Source organism: Microchirus variegatus, assembly GCF_963457635.1.
Source record: "Microchirus variegatus genome assembly, chromosome: 10".
Classification (NCBI taxonomy): domain Eukaryota; kingdom Metazoa; phylum Chordata; class Actinopteri; order Pleuronectiformes; family Soleidae; genus Microchirus; species Microchirus variegatus.
This window is the reverse complement of record NC_139811.1, coordinates 16,276,245-16,288,767: the sequence shown is the minus strand read 5'-3', so window position 1 is coordinate 16,288,767 and position 12,523 is coordinate 16,276,245. Positions and strand designations below refer to the sequence as shown.

At 37.3% G+C, this 12,523-nt stretch overlaps 2 protein-coding genes across 3 annotated transcripts; both read right to left on the bottom strand.

Annotated features, from left to right (window-relative positions):
* Positions 1-659: 659 nt before the first annotated feature.
* On the bottom strand, positions 660-7,001 carry LOC310932819 (metalloproteinase inhibitor 2-like). 2 transcript variants are annotated; one of them, XM_083896185.1, is made up of 7 exons: positions 6,943-7,001; positions 5,297-5,366; positions 4,484-4,636; positions 2,221-2,309; positions 1,766-1,868; positions 1,217-1,338; positions 660-1,106 (listed from the first exon to the last, which is right to left on the bottom strand). In XM_083896185.1, the coding sequence occupies exons 3-7, from the start codon at positions 4,608-4,610 to the stop codon at positions 933-935; spliced, it is 615 nt and encodes a 204-aa protein (XP_083752311.1). In that variant the 5' UTR covers positions 4,611-4,636; positions 5,297-5,366; positions 6,943-7,001; the 3' UTR covers positions 660-932. The 2 variants fall into 2 exon arrangements, with proteins under 2 accessions (XP_083752311.1, XP_083752312.1); XM_083896186.1 differs by having other exon boundaries at positions 660-1,068.
* Positions 7,002-7,939: 938 nt separating this feature from the next.
* LOC310932503 (metalloproteinase inhibitor 2-like) lies at positions 7,940-11,287 on the bottom strand (the record flags this gene model as incomplete). Its single annotated transcript, XM_083895828.1, has 5 exons — positions 7,940-8,116; positions 8,232-8,353; positions 8,891-8,993; positions 9,099-9,190; positions 11,161-11,287. The coding sequence occupies 5 exons, from the start codon at positions 11,285-11,287 to the stop codon at positions 7,940-7,942; spliced, it is 621 nt and encodes a 206-aa protein (XP_083751954.1).
* Positions 11,288-12,523: the final 1,236 nt, after the last annotated feature.

Genomic DNA, 12,523 nt, shown 5'->3' with positions numbered 1-12,523 from the left:
GTCACACGCTGTTGTCTCCACTAGTCGGCAGCAGATTGCTGTTGTAGTGTCTTTCACCGTCCTTGCCTGCGTAAAGACAGGTAAACCCTAATTTGACAGTACATAAATAAATAAATAAATAAAAGCCAAAAATAACACCATATATATGAATTTATTGCAAAAAATGGGCCACTCACTTGACCACGTGTCCCTTTAAATTATTTTAAATATAAAATACATAGTGAGTGATGTGAGTTACTGTATGAGTCTGATGCAGCTGGATCGATCCAGAAATAGAGGACATTTGGGCTTGAAAATGTTTTCAAATAAAACCTTTTTTCTATTTTCTGTTAGGTATTCATCACTAATAGGTAATGAATGAGAAAAAGCGTGATTGACTGCAGCTCAAGCATCAAAGGAATAATGTAAAGTACATTTAATGCAAGTACCTTACATAAACAGATGCAATAAGATTTGCACACTCAAGAAATATGTAGTAACACTGGTAAAATATGAAAGGCAACAGGTGACATCATTTCCAGGGCCGATTACCACAGAATATCTTTTTAAACAAACACAGAGATTCACAGAATTCTTTCTCTTGAGCATGTGTATTTCATGACAGAATTATGCTTTTTAACAATAAGGAAAATAAAACATAGATGCTGAATTGTGATAAATATTCCTTTATTTCAATTGAGAGCAAGGCAGTTTATGAGAAAGTGCTTTAGATTTCAGGTTATATGGGCTTGAGAAAGTGCTGAATTCATGACTGATAAATAGAAAAAAACATGTCCTGCAACCAAAAAATAAAGTGTTTTCAGCTTAACCACAGTACCTTCTTAATCAGAGGAAGTTAAAACAAGTTGCACTAAAGTGACTTTATTCATTGCATTTATTACTGCTTTCAGTGTTCTGATCACACTGTAGCATAGTGGGAGAGTTAGGTCTCTTTAAAGGCAAGTGTTCCCACCATACTTACACCAGGCACAAGAATTATCTCTCTTCCTAGTACAAGTATAGCCATCGGTCGACTTTCCAAAGAGCTTTTTCTCTGTTGCTTCATCACCCCACAGACACTCTGCTGAGCTGCTGGTGGCGCAGGGCAAAGAGGAGCAGTAAGTGAACTGAAAATAATAGAGATTGGACCAACATCAGTGGCTGGATTCACAACATGCATCTTTCAAGATTCATTTACAACTTATTTTGTGGCAGATTCTTGTTGAACTCCTCCTACCTTGCAACCACAGCCCAGTTCATAGTTGTAAACCACACCCTCCCTCTGGCTGTCAGTCAACTTATCCCACGGCATGGCCCAATCGCAGAGGTAGACATCCATTCTCCCGTCCCGAAATGCACCTAAAGTGAAGAGAGCGGCAATTAGATCATGTGAAAACTGATGAAATTGCACACATAGTGATTTTATTAGATCACCACCCAAAGCTACAGCCTGTCCTAAATTAAAGAGCTTCAAAATCACATTTTATGGTTGTGTAATGGTTAATACACCAGAATGTAGAAGCTAAAATATCATTATTACTGTTATTCCATGAATTTTACAAAAAAAACAACAGGATTATTTTATTAGAAATTATAGTTATTTACTCGCATACCTGAACATAATAAAATGTTGGCTCAAATGTGGGTAATAAAAAGGTGAATTCAGTTTGTTATTTTTAAAACATGTTTTGTAAAGATTTCTAAAACACATCTCGTTTTTACGACAGGTGGTCTAATGAATCTGTATGAACCACTGTATGGTTAGTGATGTGGTTAGATTATATACCTGAGAGGAGATATTCCGTGTTAGTATTCAGATTCACACCACATGTTCCTAAGGCTGAAGCAGTGGAGATGGTGTCAAATTTAACGCAATCCCCCTTGAACGTCTGAAAATTTAAACAGAGATAATAAAGCAAATGAATAGTTACTGGGTGTATATACACACTAAAAAATCAAAGTACGAGTACCTTAAAAGGTGCAAATGCTTTGTCGCTCCAGTTGTACCCTATCAGGGTATAAGCACTGTACCTTTAAAATGTTGTACTTCTAAAGAATTTTTGCACCCCTAGTGACAAAAAGTACCTGTACACACTGAGAAATGTACAGTGCTTGTACCCTGATAGGGTACAACTGGAGTGACAGCATTTGTACCATTTTAGGTACAGTCTTGTACTTTGATTTCTTAGTGTGTACCCACATTCATGTAGAAACAAATTATTTCTAAAAACAAGAACGTACCTTGAGCCGTTTGACGTATCCATATGCGCTGAAGTTACCATGCATACTTATTCCGACCTTGAGCGTTCCATCTATAGTTGCCTTCATAACTGGAGGAGAAAACACATACATTTATCATAGTATTAGAAATCAATGAGTGAAACACCACAACCACCAACACTGAAACTGAGCTGTAAAAAGAAAAAGTTGAGAAAACTCAAAATTTCAAGGCAACTTACTGCAATCAATTTTTGAGTTTACAGCCCAACTAAAGATCTTGAGTTTTTAATAAGTTCCATCAACTAGTATTAAGTGTAAGTTTGAGTTGTGCCAACTCAAAATTCTGTTTTCAAACAGTTTGGCTAATCTTTTGTTCAGATAATTTAAAACAATTAAAAAAAAATTAGACATTTGAGTTGGCACAACTCTAACTTACAAGTCTAACAAAATAATATTAGTTGATGGAACTTTTCAAAAACACTAGATCTTTTGTTTGGCTGTAAACTCAAATTGCAGTAAGTTGCTTCTAAGTTACTTGAAAATGTTAGTTTTCTCAACTTTTTTTCATATTATCTATCTATCTATCTATCTATCTATCTATCTATCTATCTATCTATCTATCTATCTATCTATCTATATCTTCTATTTGCTCAAAAATGAAAAAAAAAATTGTTTTATAATCCAATCCTATTCTATTCTGGTCTATAGGGCACCAAAATGTACAGGGCTGGCCCTGGATATTACCTAACAATGAATGTTTCACGCGACAAAGTACGTCAAAATATTGGAGCCAAACTGTGTGCATGTTTTGATCGCACCGATATGATCGGGGAGTCTTTAACCAGTCTACAAATAGTCGGAGCCATGCAAACTCAACCTGTCATGGCACCTTCAAAATAGCTACTACAAGACATACTATATGTATGTATACATGTAAGGTTTTGTATTCCAGACACTTTCTGCAAGTTTCTTGTAATATCAGTCAATCGAGAGGTAAAACGAGATGGTCAATGCAGCCATCAAGACATCAACTCTCTACTGGGATTACTAGTTTCTTCGCTGATAATGCTGCCACGAAAATCCGAAAAAAATAAAAAATAAATAAAAGTCAAGAGGGAAACCATCTTCACTGCGTTTAAATGATAGTAAACGTAATGACCACCACTGTGTTTGTTTGTTTCAGGATATATTAAGGATAATCAAAATAATATAAGGTGCATTATGTAATAAATCTAAAGCAACTGTCTAAATAAAATCACAGAGACAAAATGTCACAGAGACTCAGGAATAATGTTCATATAACAAACTGAACTCACCAACAACAACAGTACAGACAAAATATTTGCATACATTTTTTTTTTGCAGACTGCAAATCATGTTTATGTTTAGAAATCGTGTTTTGGCATGTGGCGCCACCTACCGCCTTCTACCAATCATTGCAGTCAGTAGAGTCTCAGCTGCAGAGCAACCACGGGTTGCCAGTTACATCAAATAACGAAACCTAAAAGACCTCGGTATTTTGAATTTGAATGTAGTAACTGTTTTTGGCCACATTCTTACATATGGCGCCTTTATGTATAAATAGCATTGAAAGGAACAATGATGAGGTGGATGCTTATTATAGTATAGAACTAATTAATAATAGCTTTTGCTAAAGCGATCAGAAATGTCACACAAATATGTAGCAGATGATTAGAGAGCAATTTTAATCTGCCTCACCCTAGGATTGTATACATTTGAAACCTATAATTATAAGACAAGGAAAGAGTCTTTCTCTCATGTGTTTGGAAGTCTCAGAAATGTTTGCTTCTCTTTATGTTGTTTCCCTTTTCCTGGTTGGTTACAAAAGCCCAGGAAAGTGACAAAGCCCCAAATGTAATTAGGGGGGTTTATTATTGTTATTATTATTATTATTATTATTATTGTTGTAGGCAGTACATACACCCCTTTTTTTAAAAAAAACACAAAATACATAATTCAAATACTTTACACAAAACTACCAAGAGTTGGACCTTGGGACTTAGATAACCATATACACGAGATTTAGTGGTGGTTTAGTGTATTAGTAGACCACCACCACCACCCAATGTAAGGTTTATGCCACAGCTGCCCTAAATGAACACTAATTATCAAAATAATTTGCCATGTTTCTAAAGTTGTTGTTAGTTGTAGTATATATATATATATATACATATATATACACATACATACATACATACATACTCTTACACTTATTCATACATGCTATACTTGGTGATAATGTATTAATGTTGAGTCAACTTACCGATGTCTGCACTGCAGAATTTCTCCTGAGGATGCATCCTTTTGCAGCTGCATGTCTCTGCCACTTCAGCCCGCCAAACACAGAGGATGGCCAGCGTCATGAAACAGGTGTGGACTGTCCAGGTCATCTTTGTTTAAGTCACTGTGCCCCGGGCTTCAAGAGAGTAGAGGACAAATTCACGGATGTACACGGTGTCACAGAGAGCTGGAGATTCCTGCAGGTGTCTTTTATCCCCGCAGCCAAACAGACTCCGCCCTCCCCCCCCTCCTCCTCCGTGGACTTTCTGCCAATAAGGGAGCAGCAAGAGCAGGAGCAGTAGTATGGAGGTCAGAACCTGCCAAAGTTTACACAACCACCAACGAAACACAGCTCTGGTGACGCATGAACATGAGCTGAAGAATTGTATAGGGCCTTGGTTCTCAAACTGTGGTACGTGTACCACCAGCGGTACGTCAGCTTCCTGCGGCAGTACATGGAGAAAAATCAGAAATACTGTTCTGCTGTATGAACCAGGGTATGTGATTGGAGTGGAGCGAGAAAGGTGTGCAGAGAATGAAACAAATAACAAAATAATGATAATAATAATACATTAGATATTGTTTATCTAAATATCTTTATTACTAAACATCTCTTGTAGATGATTTGGTCATTCAATTAGATGTTACACATGTGGCTGTAAGTGACGAGCTACTGTACATTAAGCACAAAGTGTCTCTTGTCACGATTTATATTGTTTTTTCTATCTATCTATCTAATCTTCTCACAATCCGATGGCAAAGGCAAACTTTTTGTATTAATGTTGAGTCAACTTACCAATGTCTGCTGTGCAGAAGTCCTCCTGAGGATGCATCCATATGCAGCTGCATGTCTCTGCTACTTCAGCCTGCCAAACACAGACGATGGCGAGCGTGATGAGACAGGTGTGGACTGTCCAGGTCATCGTTGTTTAAGTCACTGTGCCCCAGGCTTCAAGAGAGTAAAGGACAAATTCTCGGATGTACACTTCTCCCTTGACACCTCCTTGGTTTTATTCAGCCGCAGCAGACTCCGCCACCCCTCCGTGGAATTTCAGCATGTGTGGAAGCAGGAAGAGCAGGAGCAGTCGTAGCCCAATTTATACTTCTGCGTAAACATACGCAGAGACTCTGCGTCGACGCAGAGCCTGTCGAAGAGCCTCTACGTAGTCTCCGACTGCACGAAATATTTTTTTAAGTGTCCGTCACTCCGTCAAGGGACTACGGAGACGGCAAGAGCTGCGATTGGTCCCGCCGATAACGCCGCTGCCAAACTATAAATACGTCATATCTTAACACACACACACAACACATGTTTAGACTCTAAATAGCCAATTTCTCGCCTCAAATGATCTTAAAACTGCGTTCCGTGACACAGAAAAGTGAGAAACGGCTACTGTTTCAACAACAACAGTCTTTCTCTCTCGACGCCATTGCTCACTGTAGCCAGAAGCACAACAAACTTGCGCAGCGACTCCTACTGATCGGGCGGGAAATTGCAGCGCCTATCCGTCACCTCGAGTGGTCTACGTGGTGACGCAGTCGGAGAAGTATAATGTGGCCTATGGAAAACCCTGTCATCCTCTGGCACAGGTAGCTCTGTTGACTCAGGGAGCTGAGCTGAAGAATTTTATAGGAGGAAGGCCTTGGTTCCCACAGTTTCATTTCTTTTTACTTTTAGTTTTTGTAAATGTTAATTTTTTGTTTCGTTTCTGTTAGTTTTTGGTCTTGAATTATAATTCCATTATGAAATAAATCTAAACTGTTACAGCTGCTGTAAATGTTACAAGTTTCAAGCTTGTGAAACTGAAGCAACAAAAGATAATTGTTTTCAGCGTTCCGCTCTCTCCAGTCTGGGAAAACAGAGTTTCGGAGTCAGTCAACAAGAGAGCGAACCACCATCTTTTCCTCTGAATATTGATCTCATTTATTACAAAAACCAACATAGTTATGAATAAATAATAAACAATAAACATTCCCTCATGTAATCACATTTCAATGTCCGTTAGCTGGTTCAAAACAACAGTACACCACAACAATTGTCTCTGTTTCAGTAGGTGACATTTTCCTTACACACACATGCCAAAAATAACCATCTTTTTATAAAAATAAACACCTCTCTTGCTTCAGGTGCAACAATCCGCAACAACTAGGTCTTATTTGTATTATTTAAATAGCAGTATTTTCATACCCATGTACTGTTAAACAAAATACATCTACCATTATATTCATATAATATATAACAAAACCGCTTTGGTTGTAAATAAATATTTAAATGACCTTAGAATCAATGACATGAAATATCATGAAATATCTTACACATAGGGAAACTTTAATCATGCGTTTAAACACAAACCAGATATAGACTCTACACGCACGCGGACCTCTCACGGATATAACACAGTTACACAGGACCCACTTTTAAAATATTCACCGAGTACCGACCTGGGAAAACAGAGTTTCGGAGTCAGTCAACAAGAGAGCAAACCACCATCTTTTCCTCGGAATATTGATCTGAGGGGAGAGGGAGGTGTCCCTCACCTTTAAGCTCCGGGGTGAACGGGTACCCATACTTCGGTTCCGCCTCATTTTCCTTGGTCCCCCGGCGGTTTATCTTCCGCAATAATTAATAAAATATTACCGAAATTAAATTGACATTGAGCAGGTTACTGCCGGCACTAATAAAATGATATGTAATATTAAACACTCATGTAAACAACAGACCTGGACGGTATGAAACAAAAGGTGACCAAATATACTCACATTAAGGTGTACCACATAAACTCACATACCTTCTCTTAATGTGGTAACGATTAGTACAGAAACTGCACCAATGTCAATGTTTAATGTTGTTCATGTTTTGTTTTGCTATGTATGTTCTGTTTATGTTTAATGTCAGGTTAATTGTTTAATGTCACTGTTGTCCATATCTGTCTACATGTCAACATGTCCCACCTACATGTCCTAGATACTGGACAGGACAGGGTAAATGAAAAATTATTAAAAGTTAGTTTTTGGTAATATAGAGCATTTACTAGGTGCATGATTCAGAAAGGTCAAACAGATGAACAACCATCCATTCACCATTCAAAGAATTCTTTCTCTTGAGCATGTGTGTTTCATTACAGAATTATACTTATATTTTTAACAATAAGGAAAAGAAATCACAGATGCTGATTTGTGATGAATATTCCTTTATTTCAATTAAGAGCAAGGCAGTTCATAAGAAAGTGCTTTAGATTTTGGATTAGAGGCTTTAGAAAGTGCTGACTTCACAAGACTGATAAATAGAAAAAAAATGTCCTGCAACCAAAAAATAAATAAAATATGTTAAATCAGAGGAAAATAAAACAAGTTGCACTGAGGTGACCTGATTCATTGCATTTATTTCTGCTTTCAGTGTTCTGATCACACTGTAGCATAGTGGGAGAGTTAAGCCTCTTTAAAGGCATTTTATCCCGCCATTCTTGCACCAGGCACAAGACTTATCACTCTTCAGGGTACAAGTATAGCCTTTGGTCGACTTTCCAAAGAGCTTTTTCTCTGTCGCTGCATTAGCCCACAGACACTCTGCTGAGCTGCTGGTGGCATTACAGGATGAAGAGAAGCAGTAAGTGATCTGAACAGAGCAGAGATGGGATCAACATCAGTCACTGGATTCACAACACATCATGCATCGTTCAAGATTCATTTACGACTTATTTTGTGGCAGATTCTTGTTGAACTTCTCCTACCTTGCAACCACAGCCCCGTTCATATTTGGAAACCACACCCTCCCTCTGGCTGTCAGTCAACTTATCCCACTGTACGACCAAATTGCAGGAGCTGACGTCCATTCTCCCGTCCCGCAATGACCCTAAAGCGAAGAGAGCGGCAATTAGAAAATGTGAAATCATGTGAAAACTGATAAAATTGCACATATACAATGTTTTAATCAGACCACCACCCAAAGCCCCAGCCTGGCCTGAATTAACAGCATCAAAATCACATTTCATGATTCTGTAATGGTTAATACACCAGTATGTAGCAGCGTTAATATAATTATTATTGTTAATCCATGAATTTTACAAAAACACAAAAACAAAAAAACAGGTAAAAATAGTAAAGCACCTTACTATTCCTGATTAACAAGTCACAGTATAGTTACTTACTTGCATTCCTGAACAGAAACAATAGTTTTAGTGGTTGAACGCTATGATTGATTCATTTCTGACTTGTGATGGCTCAAATGTGGGTATTAAAAAGGTGAATTCAGTTTGTTATTTTTAGTTTTAAATCTGTTTTGGAAAGATTTCTCAAACACATCTCGTTTTTACGACAGGTGGTCTAATGGATCTGTTAGGCACTGTACATTTTACACTGATGTGGTTAGTGATGTGGTTACATTATATACCTGAGAGGAGATATTCCGTGTTATACTTCAGAGTCACCCCACACAATGAAGAGGAGCGAGCAGTGTAGATGGTTTTAATTTTGACACATTCCCCTTTGAACATCTGAAAATTCAAACAGAGATAATAAAATAAATGAATATAGTAACTGGGTGTATAGATAACCACATCCATGTAGAAACTACTTATTTCTAAAAAATAAGAACGTACCTTTAGCTGTTTGATGTTGTACCCGTTTATGCTGGAGTTTCCATGGCTAGTTATTCCAACCTTGAGCCCTCCAAGTACTTTTGCCTTCATAACTGGAGGAGAAAACACATACATTTATCATTGTATTAGAAATCAATAAGTGAAACACCATTGTCACACTGAAACTGATCTATATCTGGGTCCATCTATCTATCTATGGTTAATATCACCTTGAAATAATAGAAAAACATTTGAAAATAGGCAATAATATGATGATGTTGCACATGTATTATCTGGGAAACACCTGCATGTGCAGCAATTTAATCAATAATCAAATGCTTTGTTTCACAAGTAAAGCAGGAAACATGTAATCTTCTAGTTGTTCAAACAATAAACAGTTACCTTTGAATGAAGTATTGTGGTTGTGATAGCCCTTTTAAAAAAGCAAAGAAGAAAAAAAATGCCACCATGATGTACTTTTTATTTTTTTATTTTTTAAATGGGATTTTCAAGTTGTGTATAGCCTGCAACCTATCTACCTCATGTTTCATCTTGCACTGATTTGAATAATGCTAGAATAAATAATTAATGTTAATGTTAACAATTAAGTACGTCAAAATATTTGAACCAAAAACACGAGTGTGATCACACCGCTATGATCAAGGAGTCTTTAACCAGTCTACAAACAGTCGGAGGAACTCAGCCTCAACAAAGTGCATCTAGAGTGGACTTTAACAGGTTCTTCTTGTAGAAGAGGGAAATCATAGAAATGACTGGATGTACAAATGGATACACGGCTGTGTGGCTCGAGACCTTCAAAATAAAGTGTCATATGATATCAGTTTACATTATCTTCACCGACAACGCTGCCACGAAATCCGATGGCAAAGGCAAACATTTGACTCAGACAGCTTCTGTGTGCACACCACACACACACTCCACCGAAGAAGAAGAAGAAAAACCTCCACAAGGTCCATGTTCACAGCAACAAGTGGAGTGGGAGATACCATCTCTACAGGCTGTTTGTTTGTTTCAGGAAATTATAATCAAATGAGTATGAATATTGTTGACAGTGGATTATTATTATTGACGCTCATCAGTAACAACCAGGAAGTGGATAGTTATTATAGTATAGTACTATTTAATGATAGTTATGGTTAATAGTTATTTTACAGATTCTTTATACAAATTTCAAACCTTTAATTATGAGAAGAAGAAATTGACTTTCACACACAGTCGTTCACCAGGTCTGATGTGGTTGTAAAAATCGGTGATATTTGGGGGATGGAAAAAGGCCTCAAAAATGCCATTTAGTCTGCGGAATAATAATAATAATAATAATAAGAAGAAGAAGAAGAAGAAGAAGAAGAATTCCTTCAATTTCAATAGGGTTAATGCACAGTCATGCTTGAACCCTAAAAATGTATTGAGAGTACTTCTTCGAGGTACAAATGTGTTTCTCTCTTCACTAGGAGCTGTGGAAGCATTTTGTTAAGTGATATTAAAGCATTGTTTTTTTTGTTTTTTTTAACATGGATGTGTATAAAGACTGAGTTGTCTGTTTACATCCTGTACACAACATTTCAGTTAGAATGTTATCTGGAAGAAAAACTAGAGGGGAAGTTATATACTATACATATATATAACCACATATGTATATATATACGTATATATTTATATATACGGTGCAAGTGTATTAGACCACCACCCATGTAAGGTTTATGCCACAGCTGCACTTCATTAACACTAATTGCCTAAATACACCAGTATGTAGGCGAAATGATATGTTTAATGCTAAAGTATAACTATTATTGTTATTGTTATTATCAAATGTATTGTTTCTTGATTAAGAAAGTCAAATTATTCTTATACGTCATTTAATTCCATTCCTGAACATAAAAAATAGTTTTAGTGGCTGAATGATAATTGACACTTGATTCATTTCTGACCTCTCAGAGAAGAAGTCCAGTGAGAATGTGGGTATAAAAAGGCGAATTCAGTTCGTTATTTGCCAAATAAATAACAATAACAATTTTAGAACCTGCCTATTTGGTTATTATGTATTAATGTTGAGTCAACTTACCGATGTCTGCGCTGCAGAATTGCTGCTGAGGATGCGTGATGAAGCAGCTGCATGTCTCTGCTACTTCAGCCCGCCAAACACAGAGGATGGCGAGGGTGATGAGACAGGTGTGAACTGTCCAGGTCATCTTTGTTTAAGTCACGGCTTCAAGAGAGTAACGGACACGGTGTCACAGGGAGCTGGAGATTCCTGCAGGTGTCTACTAACTCTCTCACCGACACATCATGGACTTTATTTCCGCCGCCGCAGCAGACTCCGCCCCCCTCCGTGGACTTTCAACCAATGAGGGAGCAGCAAGAGCAGGAGCAGTCGTGTGGAGGTCAGGACCTGCCCAAGTTTACACATCCACCCACTGACCCCCCCCCCCCCCCCGTGACAGCTCGGCAGCTCGGGTGACGCATGAAGCTGGGTCTGAAGAATTATATGGTTCTCAAATTGTGGTGCGGGTTTTTTTTTTGTAATGTATGGATTATTTGCAGTGTAAAAATGTGCATCATACTGCTGAGGTTAGATGCAGTTAATGTGCAGTTAGGTAAAAAAAAAATATAGCCAACAGACCAAAGACACACAAGAACATAACAACATAAATAAGAATAAATAACCTTAATGAGACACATCATCTCTCAATCTGAGGAAAAACAATAAACACCTGGACTTAAGGTTTGATTCACTTAGATCAGGGGTCTCAAACTGGCGGCCTGGGGCCACATGTGGGCCCCCACTTAATATCATGTTATAATGAAAACATGGCCCACGACTTCGCCGTCTTTTAAACACATCCATAAACATATATGTTTCCTAGTAAGGTTTTTTTATAACAGTAATAATTATCCCATTATTAAATGTATCATATACAACATTCAATTACATATATATTACATATATATAAATACTCTTGTTAGGGCCCGAGCCACGAATGGCAGTGGCCAAAACGTGTATGAATTTTAATTACAGTTGTCCACACTATTATTTATGTAATTTATAATAAATGTCTGTTTTTGATATCAATACATGCATTCCATCCATAAATACATACATTAATTTTGCATCGTAAATAGTATTATTAAGTATATGTGATATCATGATCCAATATTGTGAACAGTTGTTTTTTTCCCACTTTTTGTTCTCTAGGCCGGCCCCCTCTTGACCACAATAGATGCGCATGGCCCCCCTGGTCATTTTAGTTTGAGACCCCTGACTTAGATAGAGTACATTTTTATTATGAATAAAAAAAATACCTTTCAAAAATAAATACTTCGCATGAACCCAAAAGGCTTATTTATATATGAAATAAACACATTTTTCGCTACAATTTATACATCGACTGAAAATCGACTTTCCGATGAGCTCACATCAAAACCTG

Bases quoted from the DNA above. Each gene is read 5' to 3' on its own strand.
- LOC310932819 (XM_083896185.1), bottom strand. From the start codon at position 4,610: ATGACCTGGACAGTCCACACCTGTTTCATGACGCTGGCCATCCTCTGT. The intron at 1,869-2,220 runs GTACGTTCTTGT...TTAAATTTTCAG, and splicing joins GATACGTCAAACGGCTCAAG to ACGTTCAAGGGGGATTGCGT. The intron at 1,339-1,765 runs GTATATAATCTA...TCTTCACTTTAG, and splicing joins CACGGAATATCTCCTCTCAG to GTGCATTTCGGGACGGGAGA.